The sequence below is a fragment of the Pteropus medius genome, unplaced genomic scaffold, assembly GCF_902729225.1.
Source record: "Pteropus medius unplaced genomic scaffold, Ma_sr-lr_union100, whole genome shotgun sequence".
Taxonomy (NCBI): domain Eukaryota; kingdom Metazoa; phylum Chordata; class Mammalia; order Chiroptera; family Pteropodidae; genus Pteropus; species Pteropus medius.
The window spans coordinates 14,323,755-14,338,626 of record NW_024351543.1 but is presented as its reverse complement, the minus strand read 5'-3'; the positions used below and the strand labels follow the sequence as shown (position 1 = coordinate 14,338,626).

The following is a 14,872-nucleotide window of genomic DNA, read 5'->3' as shown; positions in this document are numbered from 1 at the left end:
TTCATTTTTTTAGCTTTCCTTCCTTCTTCGTCTTTTTCATTCTTTTCATTTCCAAGGGTTGGCATTCTGTGGACCTAGAGCCAGCTCCTCCCACATGTGAGGGAGAGAGTGTGGACTTGTGTCAGATCCTCCACAGGGGGGAGAGGCTAGTGTGTCTCTTCCCTTGAGGTATACTCCTTCCAGTCTGCTGAACTGTCAGATCCACTGAGCGCTTGGCAAAGCAGATTGGACAGTGACTCGAGGAAGTAGTGGGGGGAGGTCACTATTTTAAGTAGCAGCTATCAAAAGTAAAGTGATTTCTCCAGGGGTTTAGTAGATAATGCATGTTTCTAGTGTCACCAGTCTGTGCGAATTATGCAGAGTGCAGTATTATTTTCTAAGAGGAAAAGGAGCATGAGTGAGAAGGTGATGAGAGGTAAGTTGGGGTAAATTGTACGAAGAGGAGCATAAAGGTTAGTTTGAGTTTCATGCAATGAGACTTGCTTAATCCTGATGTGTCTCGATCAGAATGCCAACCTTAAAGTCTTGCATTCACATATTTAAGTATTTTTGATAGAAAGGTTGTTTTATCATTCAAATCTATTGCTGTGATTTGATACAATATCTTATGGGAAAAGAGGCTAGAGTTGAGGAAAACAGATTTTTACCTTGTACATAATTATAGTTTGGACTTCCTGGGAAACAGAATCCTGCTGCCAATCTTACATGACTGATTTCTGGACCCAAAGTGGGTTTGACAGTGGGCTGGAGCAGTAATAGCCCCCCTACTGTCGGGAGAGGCCAGGGCAGGCTTTTCCCAGCAAGCCTGCCTGAGGTGAGACTCGTCCTGGATCTAGGACCTCGCGTACTCAGGGAGATGCCCCTGTCTGTGGGAGCCGAGAGGGAGTCCACTTGGTCAGCTAGGTGGCCTACCAGAAGGACAGGTTGGAGGTCTGAGTGCTGGAGAAGTAAATTTAAAACATTGAAACTGTGATCCTCAACGAATACCTGATAAACACCTACAGCAGGTGGCGAGAGATTGCTGTATGTTGTCTTGGTGCTGGAAACAAAAGATGTGGGCTTCTGCTTTTAATGAGCTTATAATTTTGCCCCCCATCTTTGACAACATCACAAATGAAAATGGATATTAAACTTTGTGATTGTCATTCATACAGGCCCGGACTGGATGGTCTTCTTGGGCCCCTGGAAACCGGCCCCAGGGCTTTAAAAGCCTTTCTTATTCTTCATGAGCAATAGATACTTGGCTGATAAGTAAATGTTCAGTGCCGTTTAAAAATAAGAACTACAAATAAGCCCAAACAGGAAATTAAATTACCCTAATCTCACTACAGGAGCTAACCACTGAAGTGCTTCTGAAAATGGGAGGTAACCAGCCAGTGCCTCCCTCCTTTGGGCCTCCGAGCCTTCTGTCAGAGAGAGGACTCGCCCCATGGCTGCGGCCACAGGATGGTCTTGCTGGTGACCAGCGCTTGACTGTAGGCTTGTCAGGAAAAATCTCTTTGGAAATGACGCTCACTACCTGCCTGCTCTTCAATTACACTCCTATGAACAGGGTGCTCAGAAACAAGATTTAAACTTCTAATGTTTGGATTAAACTCTGTTTTCTTCCTTTTTAAAAAGACAGGTTAGATTACATGTGTATGCACACTTACGTATACATTAGAAAAATCATAATGTAATCTTTCTCCGTTATTTTTAGGGCAATCTTCTGACTTGATAGAGAAGCAGTGGAATAGGATGGGAAGAGCAGTGAGTTGGGAGTCCACAGTGTCGAGTGTTAGCCTGACTCTAATCATACACTCTAACCTGGAGAATAGTATATTTAATTACTTTGAATCTCAGTTTCTACATTAATAAAACAAGAAACCACATTAGGCAGCCTTTCAGCCCTACCATTGTAGCCTAAGGCCATAAATCTCAATTTCCTTTTGCCTTTTCTAGGACCTGTCTACTCTTCTGTGTTGCTAGACATTGAGGGGCTACTTTTCCTTTAGTGAATAATGTTTAAGGTTCTAGCAACCAGGGGTGAGCCAGTGAAGAGGAGACAGCAGAGTACCCCTGAAGCTGGCCCAGCTGTGCTTTGACTGGAAGAGCCATTTCTAGTCAGAGGATTTCAGAGTGTTAGAAAACTCTGTGGTGATTTGATGAGTACATTCTTCCTTAGACTGAAATTACAACCCAAATGCACTTAATGATATACATATGTATCGTAATTTGTAAACATATCTCAAAATCCTGTATCTAAGTCAGGTCGTTTGTAGCCGGCCATTCAGACCGCATTTCTATTTGACAAGGGTTTATTTTAAGATTGCTTTGTGGAGCGGTTGTTTAACATTCAAGTGATCTATTAGTGTCAAGTCTTTAGCTAGACCTGTTTTAAATGAGCTGCCTGTTAAGTAGAAAACCAAACAGAAATTTAGGTTTCCAACCCAACTTAGCAAAATTAGTGTAACTTAAATTTTTTGTCTTCACATGTATTTATTTAGCCTGGTTTTTCTCTTGAATATTCCTTTAGGATAATAGTAGCTATGTGACTGAAATTCTTTTAGTTACTCTCGATAATGTCACTGAGCAGGAACTATAGACTTCTTAATAGGCTCAGAGAAGATCCCTTTACAGTAGCGAAGTTAAATGGATTTTTAGTAAGTTGTGTTTCATAGCAAAATCACAAATGTGTGTAGGAATCACATCTGCTTATATAGCTTTAGTTCTAGGATATTGAAAGACATGTTCTATGGAAGTAAGTTCTCACTAGGCCATTAACTACATTATTTTTTTACAGGCTAAATATATATTGTAACTCCATTTGGTTAATTTGTTGGAGATGAGGGTCAGTTGGATGGAAGCTAAAGATGCTTTAGGTAAATAGCTATACTGTGCTTCAGATGGTAGTTTTGTACATCATTCTAATTCTTACCATTAGTATTGTCGCTTCCTTTCTTTCCTGGTGTCCAAATTGTCACAATTATAATTAGGGCATTCTTTCCTATTTAACAAATATAACCATTGTCAATATTGTTACTCAGGTTTTCGGCCCTTCCCTTTTGTGTTCCAGATGCTCCATACTGGCCTGTAGTGCTTACGTGGCTCTGGCTTTGGGTGATAACCTTATGGCTTTGAATCACGCAGATAAACTTCTTCAGCAGCCCAAGCTGTCAGGATCTCTTAAGTAAGTGTGACTTGCCCTGTGTGTCCCTGGTTTGTTTTGTTTAGAGGTTTTCAGTTAGTTTGTGGTTCATGTTGCTTCTTTTTACTCCCCCTGTGGAATAGATATTGTCTAGGGAAAGCAACTGATTAAGAAAATTTTTGATTTGGTAATTTCATTTGATAGTGAAATTTTTTCACTTTACTTCAAGGATTAATGGAAAGGGCATTTGCCACAGTAAACATTAGGAGGCAGAAACTTTGGACTCTGGTGTCTGCTCCTAGGTTTGACTAGAACACATCACTGGAGCATAGGATCACATACTAGCCTCCAAATAAGATGAGTCTTCAGAAGACTCACAAAAAAAGGAGTTCGGTCATCATGATGAATCTACTTTGAGGAATGCGATTTAAATAGACAGATAAGATTATTTTTCCAAAACTACTGTACCTGAGTACATGAGTTTTATTTAAACTCTTCAAATGCCTCTTTAAATGCTAAAATTTTCAAAAGCACATCATCTTTTCTTTTATGGAATTGAGTAAGTAGCAGCATGCTTTAAATCTTCATATGATGCTCATGCTGGAAATTTTATCCAAAGCCACATACTCTGCGTAATATTATGCAGTTGTTTTTTTTTTCATTCAGCCTGTGGGTATATCCTTATAATCTCCAAAATATAACTACTTTTTTTTCCTTTTAGTGGTCTTTATGTATAACATACAATGCTTGGAATTGTGATTTTATACTGTGAGGAATGATTTGGTAAATGTTTAATTATTTTTGTCTTTAAAAAAAAAGTGTTACTTTATATACAAGCATCTAAAATTAACACTGATTATGGTTGTTTCAGGCTAGTGTTTCCCAAACATACCTTGTTCGTCCAGTAACATTAGTATTAGACACTGTCACAGTTCAAATATAAGGGAACTCTTGCTCTTCTTTGAGAAAAACTTTTCTAATTTTCAAGCCTAGGGGGATCCTGAGTTCTAGTTAGGGCAGTTGGGTTGCCCCCAAGATGCCTTCCATCCTCACCTGTAGCTCTGTGAGATACCAGTCACGAACTACAGGTGCCTTCACCATTAGAACTGCAGTGTTCAGATTGCAGTGTGCATGGCCACTATTAGAGCAACGTTTTTTCTTTTTAGCGAAAATGAAACAGATTTTTGCTGCCTTTTTAAATCCTTTGGTCGACATTGTGATTACTATTCTTAAATAATCCTAAGTAGATTCTTCACCTGGCATTTGTTTGATGGTTTTGAACTTCATTTATCAGCTTCTTCCCTCTGAATGTCAAAGAGACAAAATTCTTAGGTTATATGATTTCTTAGCTAACTTCTGAGGGATTGGCCAAGCCATGTCTGGTAATTTCTCTTTTAATTCTTTTAACCATTCTATACTAAGCATTGGTTTCTTTATCTTCTAATGAGGATAAGCAGGTCTTTTGGCTTTTGGCAGCCTAAATGTCGTAGCAGCTTTACCCCCACTGCTTGTTGCTTTATATACCTAGCCAAGGACTTCTGGGCTTTGGGTGTCATGAAGGCATTTCATTTGGTTAAAAAATTTTATTGTTTTAAGTAAATTCACAGAAAACAATTTGAAGTAGTTCATTGAATTTATGTGTTTGTGTTTGTGATGATTGTTGGCTTGTAAATACTACTTTAACAGAATCTTTAAAATATCTTATTTCAACAGTAACTTATACTTTAAGTTACTGTTTATTTTTTCTTTTAATGTCATTTCTGTTAGGGTGTTTGGTAGAGAAACAAAATGAAAGGTCATAGCAGCCTCTGCTAGTTAGAAGAAAGAAATTGCTTAATAAAGAAATAAAGAGGTCTGAAATGATTAATGTACATAAATCCCAGAAAATGGTCAAACTGCAAAGAGCCTAAGCGTTGAGAACCCAAGATCCATGTGGTCACTCAGTTGAGTCAGGCTAGCTAGAGTAGGTGAGACCTGAGCTTGTCCTTTAAAAGGAGGAGTTAGATATTGGCTTATGCAGATGAGGCCTCCCTTTGAGCCCAAGAAGAAAGGCCGCAAGGGAGCAGTGGGTATGCTCTGCCCAGGACATTGTCTGGTAAGAAGAATCATCTTTGGGGAAGTGTGAATATTGACTGGATTTAGGAAAGTGGGACCAAATAGTGGAGAGCTTTAAATCTGTAAAAGTTTTGTTTTGTTCTCATGTAGAAAGTTATTAAGATTTTGAGCAAGGGCATAATATGTCTAAGCTGTTTTAATTTTGAAAACTCAATCAGATGATCATGGGGAAAATGGCTCAAAGTAAGAAGCAGGTTATCATAAGCTAGAAGGATGCGCATCTGCCCTCGTGGTAGTAGGCATAAAATAGATGATTTGAAAAGCAGGAAACCTTTAGAATGGAAGTTAAGTTGATCCAGCCCAAATCTGGTCTCAGTGTGGCCTGGCGCTCTGATGCCTTCTGACTGTCCCAGCAGCAGAAACTAAAGTACTCTGCCACTGAGGCTCCACTCGATAGGCGTCCAGCCCAGAACCGGCCTCTTATTTTAGAGTGTCATTACCTTCTCCTATTATTATTTTCCATGTAAATAGAACAACATAAATTTGCCATTTTGAACTGCTTTCTTAAATGATAGGTGTAGTTTGTTCTGACTTAACTAATATAAAAATGATTATCGTATATTTTAAGATAGTTTTAAAGAGATAAAATTTAAGTGACTCTTAATTGATATAAGTTTATAAACTTAGAAACCCAAGTTTATAAAGGACTTGAAATATGTGAAACACACACCAATTCTTATTATACGCCATGTATTTTTTTTAAGTGGTCATTTTATTTATTTATTTATTTTAAATGTTTTTTTTTTAGGTGAGGCAACCTTTGGTTGACCTCACAGATTACAAGGACTTTGTCAGCTTACAATCTCTTATTTTTTATTTTTATTTTTTATTTTTTTTTGCACCTACAGCACCTGGTCTTCCTAGGTGGTCTCCCATCCAAGTACTAACCAGGCCCGACCCTGCTTAGCTTCCAAGATCAGACGGGATCAGGCTTGTTCAGGATGGCATGGCTATAGACATCCTGTATTTTTGTTAACCTACTTTTCAATTTGAAATCTTTGTTTCATTTTAGGTTTTTGGGCCACTTATATGCTGCAGAAGCCCTCATCTCTCTGGACAGAATATCCGATGCCATTACTCACTTGAACCCGGAGAATGTCACTGATGTCTCCTTAGGGATCTCTTCAAATGAGCAGGACCAAGGTTAATGAGGACACATTTGATCAGAACTGGTCACCATTTCCACTGCCTTCCTGTCGTCACTCAGGATGTGTGGAAATTTAAGGGCACAGTTGTGGAGGGAAGGAAGTTTTAGATCGGCTGTCTCCATTTTTGGCTGTACTTACTTTGTAATATTGTTGAGCAGTAATTGCTGAGTAGATCTAGAAGTTGGTTATCACATGCTCTAAATTCTCCATTTTGAAAGGCTGATAGTGTTAGAACAATTCATTTTGATTCTCCTACTGTATTTTTCTTTTTAGGGAGATTCCACAATCCAGAGGAAAGTGAAATACTGTATACAAAAGTCAGTTTTAAATTGTGGCTAAGTTTTTTTAAGGGAGTGAGACTGACATTCACTTTATTCAAGGTTATTTCTCAGGCATTGAGTGGTAGGTGGTGATAGCATTCTGATGTCTTCCAACAGAACCTTTACTACAAGAAAAGTAAATACCGTGACAATTGCCTTGATATTAGATTTCCATTTCATAAAGAAAATTAGGTTTTTAGAATATATACTCTATTTTCCTGCCTCAGATCTATTTTCATGTCTTTGTAGGATCAGACAAAGGAGAAAATGAAGCAATGGAATCCTGTAAGTGAGAACTTTTGCAAATACTTTAGCTTGGCCAGCGTCTCAAAGATTTAGACTCAAGCCTTCTGTGTCCTTCATTTGTCAGCCTGAGGAGCAGTGCTGTGCTTCATTCTGAGTAGCTCCTGGAGGCGGTGGATTGGGTTGCTCCCTTGCCCTTGGCCAAGCCTCTTCACCAGTGTCTGTGCTCTTCTTCCCCAGCTGGGAAGCGAGCCCCTCAGTGCTACCCCAGTTCCGTCAACTCCGCCAGGACCGTGATGCTGTTCAACCTGGGCAGTGCCTACTGCCTGAGGAGCGAATATGACAAAGCCCGAAAGTGTCTGCACCAGGTGAGGCTAGAGTCAAGTCCTCTTATAAAGCAGCCAGCAAAGGATGTGGAGTATGGGTTTCGTTATTTTGTTTGAGGCTTTTGGTCAGTTTATTAAACATTGGAATATTACTTTTCCAAACTTAAAAGTATTCTTGCAAGGTAAACAGCTGATCAGTATTACTAATGAACCTAGTGGAGAAATTTCTTCTGATGATTTTAATAAAAATTTCTGAAGATTGGAAACCATCTAAATAAGGGACCACTTAAATAATGGTACATCCATATACTTAAAAACAATGCAGCTATAAACTGTGTACTAAAATGAGAAGACATCCACAGCATATTATTAAGTGAAATGAGACAACTGTAAAACGGTTTCTCTGTAATCCTGTAGATGCATAAAGATCTCTGAAAGGACACACCAGAAACTGCTAACATTGGTTTCAGGGGCGGCAGGATAAGTACCTTGTGGCTAGAGCACTAAAATGGGGAACTTTTCACTAGATACTCGTATACATTTTAATTTTGAGTTGTGTGGATCTGTATCTATTCAAAAAGTTAAATTACAGGTAGACTTTTCAGAAAGACAGGGTTCAGGAAGCCAGTACCAAGTAAACTCCACATACTAGCAATGTATAACTAAAATAGACCTTGGAATTCTACCACTGAAATGGTGCCTCATCAGCTGGTCTCAAGGAAGCATCTGATCGGGTTTCTTAGGTCACCTCCTCTTCCCTGGACCAGTCGTGGGCATGAGCCCTTACCTGTAGTGAGGCAACAAGTCCCACTGTTGGTAGTCCCAGAGGGATTTCACAGAATCTGAAAGGGATAATTCCTCCAAAGGACATTAAAATCGGCAGGTATCAATAGAGTACTTACTTCTGTGCTCAGCTGTGAGAATAAGTAAATAAGTGGGCATGATCCAACCCTGCCCCCATGGAGCTCACAGTGAGGAAACACCTTCCTGAAAAGGAAATCACAAGGTCAGAGGGTATGCAGAATGTTAAGATTTCTGTGATATAGAAAGTGTCTGTCACATGGCATATTTACCAGCAGCACATGAGAGAGCCCACATCCTCGTATGTTTGAGTAACTGAAATTGAAATTAAACCTATTCTCAGGAGATATGGTAGCTTCTAGAAATTTGCTTCCTGTGAAAGCCACCTTGTATCTAGCAATGATGAAGCTTACTTACCATGTGGAAAATAACCGCGAGTGATGTTTAGTGAACTTAGTGACATCCGGTCAGCATTCCTGATCCAAAATCAGAAAAGTTAAGTGCTGGACTGTCCAGGGAGACACGTTTGGTATTATCTAGGAGTTGAGTACAGGAATTAATTGGGTGAGAGTTCGGACATTTCACTGTTCTCAGTGGAAAGATGAGGGCATTTAACAGCTCTTCTGAAAGTGCCATGGACCTCAGTGACTGTAGCGAACAGGGCTTTTGGTCCACAGTTACAGCATGTACGGTCTAGCTCAGGTTCTCATACAGCAGGTGGCCGTGGCAGCTGCCATGCTGGGAGAGACAGATGGGGTCAGGCCTGGCTCAGGGTCTGAAGGGGGTTTTGTTTTGGTCCCTTGGTTTTTAGGTTAATCCAATGGCTGGACCTTTGTTAATTGGGAGGCCTACCGCGCCTGGGAGGGCAGAACAATGATGTGAAGAGTTGGAAAGGGCTCCCACGTAGATGTTTCGGAGGTTGCCTGCCCACCGCTGACCATTCTGAACGGCTCGTAAGCAAAAGACCATTAAGTCTCAGAATAGAAAAAGCTCCAGACGGTGGTCAGTGCAAAGAACGACAAATGACCTGTGTTAACTTGCCACTTGGAGGGAAAATGGAGATTTTAATGTTCACAAAATGCTGTAACGGTGATCTTGCCTGTAGAAAGCTAGGCCAAAGGTATAAAATCTCGTTTTCTGAACTGTGTTATTACACCTTAGTGATGTGGTAAGAGGAATGAAAGACTCCCTTCTTCCCTTGTGGGGAACTTAGGGGCGTGTGCTCTGGACGGAATCCCCATGAGTCCGTGATTTCTTCTAGTGCTGCCAGGAACTGACCTTGGGCAAGTGTCCGGCCCTCAGACATCCTCCGTATTCCCACCTCAGCCCGCAATGCCCTCGCTCCCACTCTGCCTATCAGATACCGACCCCGAAAGGACTACGGTGGGCTCCCCTTGCTGCAAAACTCCCCGTTGAAAGAAACTCTTGTTTCTTTCTCTCCACATTCACAATACATGCTCTTTCCTGTCTCCCTAACATTTAAGTACATTTGGATTATTAGTTACTTGCATGCCTGTTTGTTATCAGGGTAGGTCCCTATCTTGCCCTCACACCCACCCCTGGTAGAAGTACAATCTTTGCTTAGATAACGGGAAGGAGCAAAGTGGTCTGGAAGCGTGAGCGCCTGGAACCGGGTGGGGAAATCCGATTGGAAAGTAAGGTGAGGAAAGGCTGCAGCCAGGAGAGGCCCGGACTGAGGAAGTGAACCTGTCACCTCAGCACCTCTGACCAGAGGCGGTCCAGGCTTACCTTTCTCGGGACTAAATCAGAGAGAAACTGGTGGCCGGTGACATGCCTCTCAGATCTAGGAAAGGACAGCATGTTGCCTAAACAAATTATTTTATTTGACTAAATTGTACTGTTTTAGGCCTTAAGAATAGAGACATCTAATATGTTTAGTTGTACTTTTTTTCCCGTATCACCATCCTTTTAAGTTTGAATTCTTATTGCTGACGTTGGGAACGTGCAGGTTACAGTACTGAGTTGTTACTTAGGAAAAGGAACGGGCTGCAGATTTTAATACAAGTGCGACTGTATCTGTGGTGGCAGGCCACCAGCAGACTTGGACGTTGACTGGAGCGAAGAATCAGCAGTGTCTGATCGCCCATCTCAAAACCGAACTAGCCAGGAGAGAAAAGAACTATGCCAGGCAGATGGAAAAACCAAGAGGGAGGAAAGCTTTCCTCCATGAAGAACTCATTATGGATTAGGCAAGCGAAATAAATACTTGACTAAAAATTGCATGTCGAGTTTCATCGGTAGGGATCACGACAAAGACACCCAAGGGCCACCAGAGCAGAACTGTAGTCGTCCCTAGGGGGTCATGTGGGAATGAGCCTGAGTAAGTTTGCTAACTTTCATTGGTAGGCTGACATACTCTTTTTTGGGGGGCGGGGGGCATTACTTGGAGTTTGTATCTTAAGCTGTTGGTTTCATGGATGTCTTGTCTTTTGTTTTGAGCAAAGGCGGCTTCAATGATCCATCCTAAAGAGGTACCTCCGGAAGCCATCTTACTGGCGGTCTACCTCGAACTGCAGAATGGTAAGTGATTCTCCCCTCTTCAAAGAGCCCGAGATTTTTGGCATCTCCCTTTTCTCTTCAGATTGGAGCCTTTGCCTTCCTTGAAGACATTACCCATCAAATTCTTCTAAACAAAAGTGTAGCTGGGAACTTGTTGGTATCTTACAAATTTCTACTTCTTGCAAGTTAAGCATATTTCCTTTTATCTGTGAAAATGCAGAATAGCATAACTTCTGACACTTAATTATAATTAATACCTACTAATTAACCTTTCTCTTAGGCAGCCAAAAGACTCTAATTGAGAACATGACTCAGAATGCCAGTTGCTCTGAGTTGAACACTAGAGTGTTTTGAACACAGTTATCATTAATGAGTTTTACAGAGTAAGCCAGTACTTGCTGAAAATTATTTTATCCTACCCTAAATCCAGGTTATACCTCTGGGGCATATACAGCCTCCAGGATGTGGCTTACTAGAAGAAAGCCCATGGGCCCTATGTAAAAGATAGCATGACGTAGAAAGAGATGTGAATGGGAGAAATTAGAAGAGACAGAAATATTAAGAATTGAAAGTTATACCTTGTTGTGAGAAATTAGAAGAGACAGAAATATTAAGAATTGAAAGTTATACCTTGTTGTGGATCACGGGAATCCTTACAAGGCTCTCTTTTTATAGCTGAAGAAGTGACGTTAAGTGCCTGGCACCCAGCAGGCCTTGGCTTCTTGAAAGTCGTATTGGGATTAGTACATAGTTCTAGATCCCTTTCGTGTAGTCTGCCTGTAGACAAGTTCTTAACCTGAGCTATACCTTAGAATCATTAGGGAGCTTTGAACAATCCCGTTGCCCGCGTCACACCCTATATCTCTTAAATCAGAGTTTCCAGGGATAGGATGGAGGCATTATGTGATTCCATCGTGTAGCAAAGGTTGCTGACCACTGCTTTTCTAGATCATCTTTTACCTTCCTTGCAGGATTTTGATGGCTTGCTTTGTATGTAGTGGTATTGTTGTATGCTTTTTTTTTTAACGAGAAGTGTTTTTGTAGGTAATACCCAGCTGGCCTTACAGATCATCAAAAGGAATCAGCTGCTCCCTACAGTGAAAACACTCTCTGAAATGAGAAAGAAGCCAGTGTTTCAGCCTGTCCACCCGATCCAGCCCATCCAAATGCCAGCTTTCACTGTACAGAGGAAGTGATATTTGCTCTTGGAAAACTGTTATCTGAGACCCAGGGGAGTATTTATGGGCCTTTTTAGTTGTAACACAGCAAAATGAATAAAAGACAGATGGCGAAGGGTGCTAGTTTTGAAGATACAATTTAAAATGATTCTAACCCTTGATTTTTTTTTTTTTTGCTGGAAGCTTACTCAAGATTAAGGATTCACAAACTCACTTTCATCTGATTTTCTTTAATCTTTGCTAGACTATTAATTTTGAGCCATTATGTAATATATCTATGTCATAGGCAATTAAAACACGATCTTATCAGAACAGTCTTGTATAATATATTTTGTCTTTCTTGCAACTGTTAGAGTATTTTGGCATTGGAGATTTAGTGTTAAAGTTTTTAAAATTGAGAGAACATGAGCAGTAGATGTGAAGGCCATCCAGAAGCTGACCTGGAAGCAGATATGTTTTATGCCTAGTTATGACTAACAGGGCCAGGAAATGTGTACTAAAACCCAAAGGGCTAGTAAGATTGGGGTATGAAGAGATGACTGACCAAAAGAAGAGATGACTGATCTAATAGGAATCAGTTTGCTTAAAAATTACACATGGAGGCAAGCAGGGTTCAGGGCACTGGTCTTGTGTCACCCTGCATGCCCTTAGGGAAAAGCACTGATTCTGGAGTCTGTTAGCAGGGAGTTCAAGGCTTATTACTAACTCTTTCCAAGAGACAGGTAGGTGTTGCAGTATTGGCATGGCCAAATTTGTCCATAGGGTCACTATGCTAACGTTAAGTAGGGGAAAAAAGGGTCCTACAGACTTGCTTTATAAGAGTTGGGTGATCCTCCGAGGTAAGGTCATGCTTGGTAGATTCGTCACAGCTTGTCAGGTAGGAGAGTATCTTGCTGTCTACATCTTTTTAGTTCCCTAATAGAGCCACCAAGTTCAGGTAGGGAAGTGTAACACACTAGCTAAATCTGTGCAGTTCCTCAGTGTCACAATTAAGGAGGGAGTGTTTGGGTAAGCACATGATTTATCCAAAACCTTATCTGAATTGTTCTGGCTAAAATAAAACAGAGTTTGTAGGGATATATATAGAACTGAGTATTTGTGATGTACTGGACGTTGCCGACAGTGACTCAGAGGGAGTTTTTTCCTCCACTTAAACATGGGCTGGATGTGCATAGGGGCTGTGTTAGTCTATTGTCACATGGCAGATTTATTCCAGGTTGAAACAGAAAACAGAGGTGGCCTAGCTTCCTCGGGCTCCTTGAAACCTTTTCCAGATGAGATGAGAAGAGGACCCTTAAGTTGCTCTGGCGATGGTCCAAGACGGCATCCTCTGCATTCCCAAGCCCCAGACAAGCCGCAGCTCTGTGGGACCCACCCACCTGCTGCGGGATGGAAGCAGAGTTGCTCAGCCTGGGTACTTTCTGAAAAGTGAGTCCCAACTGCTAGTATCCCATAGGGCCTTGGTATGTGAAAGAGGAAGTATACTCAAGGACAAAACACCTTTGGAGAAATCTCAGATTAGAACTTTCCCCACTTGATCGTTGGTTTATGGGAAAGCAGGAATTGCTATGAAGCAAGTGAGGCCCTATGTTGCTAAATAAGAATACATTTGGCTGCAAGTAGCAAAAAATGGATCCATGGTTTAAAGGAAGAATGTTTTTCTCACTTGAGAAGAGGATTCGTAGGCAGCTACCTGCTGGCCTTGGTTCTAGTTCTCAGTGATGCCATCAGGGATTTGAGTCTGTTTTACCATAACACTCTCCTTAGCATTCGGGCGTTCGTCCCCATGGTCACAGGATGTTCCAGCATTACATCTATAGTGAAGGCAAAAGCATCCTATCTTAATAGGAGACTATCAGGGACAAAGCTTTCCCAGAAAACCCCAGCAGACCTCAGCTTACATCTCCTGTGTCACATTTAGTCACATAGTGGTCCTTAACTGCAGGGGAGGCTGGGAAAGAAGTGCAGTTGCTGGGATAGTCCATTAAATGCTTTCAGCCTGAGGACTATATATGATTCTGTTGTCAAATTAGCATTCCAGCAGCCCCGATTTGCTTTCTACAGCCCACCCTCTGCATATCCCAGCACATTAAGTGTAAGCTTTTCCCCTCTGTGACTATACTGGTTGCATCAGCCAGGAAGGCTTCTTCTCACCCATTTTCTCTGCCCCCATTTGTTAACGCCACCTGCTGACTATGCTAAAAGGTTTCAGATGCCACTTCCCTGAACTTTGACCTCACTGTCCCCAATTTTTCCCCCTTTGTATCTCCTCCGATACATATCTTTTCTTCTGTGGTTGTTTTCTGTAGTTCAATAGGTGTGGGTACTGTAGGTGTCAACCTCAAAGGATGGCTGCTTCTTTGATGGCAGTGTGAATTCTCAGAAGAGCCCCATTAGCTTCTGTTAAAGCTCCACCACCCATTCAGCTGCAGCATCTGCAAAATGGCACAAACTTCATCTCGGGGATCCCTTCACAGCCCCAGTGAGACTGTGATTGCGGTCTCCAAAATTGAAAGGCATGAAGAGCTGGGGTAACCTTCCATTTTGCCCCCTGGCTCACCCTATAGCAGGGCCCCCACAGAGCTCTGCTCTAGCCACATCCTTGACTGGCATCTAGGCCCAGCAGCCTTCAGTGACCTCTCTTGGTCTCCTTCCACCTGCCTACACATGGGCATTGCTCACCCTCTGCTACCTCTGTCATAACAGCATGCACTGACTGACATTTCCACCCCCAGACCCTTACCCGACTAGTTAGCTGGGAGCGCTGCCCCTTACTTAACCCAAGTGATTGAGCAAATGCCCTGACCACTCGAGGTTTTTTTGACCAGTTTGCAAAATGAGGGTACCTTTCCTCAGGGCCCAGTACGAGGATTAAAATGAGATGTTAGGTGCAAAGTGTACCTGGTAGACATTTACTTTAATAGAGGTGAACCCACTTGCTTTCCTGTTGCCTAAAGGACCTGCTTGGCCCAGTCACCCTCGACACTGCATTCCCTCTCTCAGTGTCTCCCATTTCCCTTCTTGGAAGCCACCTGGAAAAAAGTGATGGCATCGTGGACCCTGGAGCCAGACTGACTGGCTTCAAAACTCCGTT

At 41.7% G+C, this 14,872-nt stretch overlaps 1 protein-coding gene and 1 pseudogene across 3 annotated transcripts in view; one reads left to right on the top strand and one right to left on the bottom strand.

Moving 5' to 3' along the window:
* Positions 1-12,092, top strand: part of CNOT10 (CCR4-NOT transcription complex subunit 10) — a 53,840-nt gene extending 41,748 nt beyond the window's left edge. For 2 of the 3 annotated variants that reach the window (XM_039843451.1, XM_039843453.1), the window contains 6 exons: positions 3,056-3,169; positions 6,255-6,385; positions 6,960-6,995; positions 7,194-7,321; positions 10,546-10,621; positions 11,645-11,923. In XM_039843451.1, the coding sequence (XP_039699385.1) occupies positions 3,056-3,169; positions 6,255-6,385; positions 6,960-6,995; positions 7,194-7,321; positions 10,546-10,621; positions 11,645-11,796 (637 nt within the window). In that variant the 3' untranslated portion in view covers positions 11,797-11,923. Of the gene's footprint in view, positions 1-3,055; positions 3,170-6,254; positions 6,386-6,959; positions 6,996-7,193; positions 7,322-10,545; positions 10,622-11,644 lie in introns of all 3 variants that reach the window. The other variant, XM_039843450.1, reaches the window with a different exon arrangement.
* LOC120586905 (uncharacterized) lies at positions 6,082-6,200 on the bottom strand (annotated as a pseudogene).
* Positions 12,093-14,872: the final 2,780 nt, after the last annotated feature.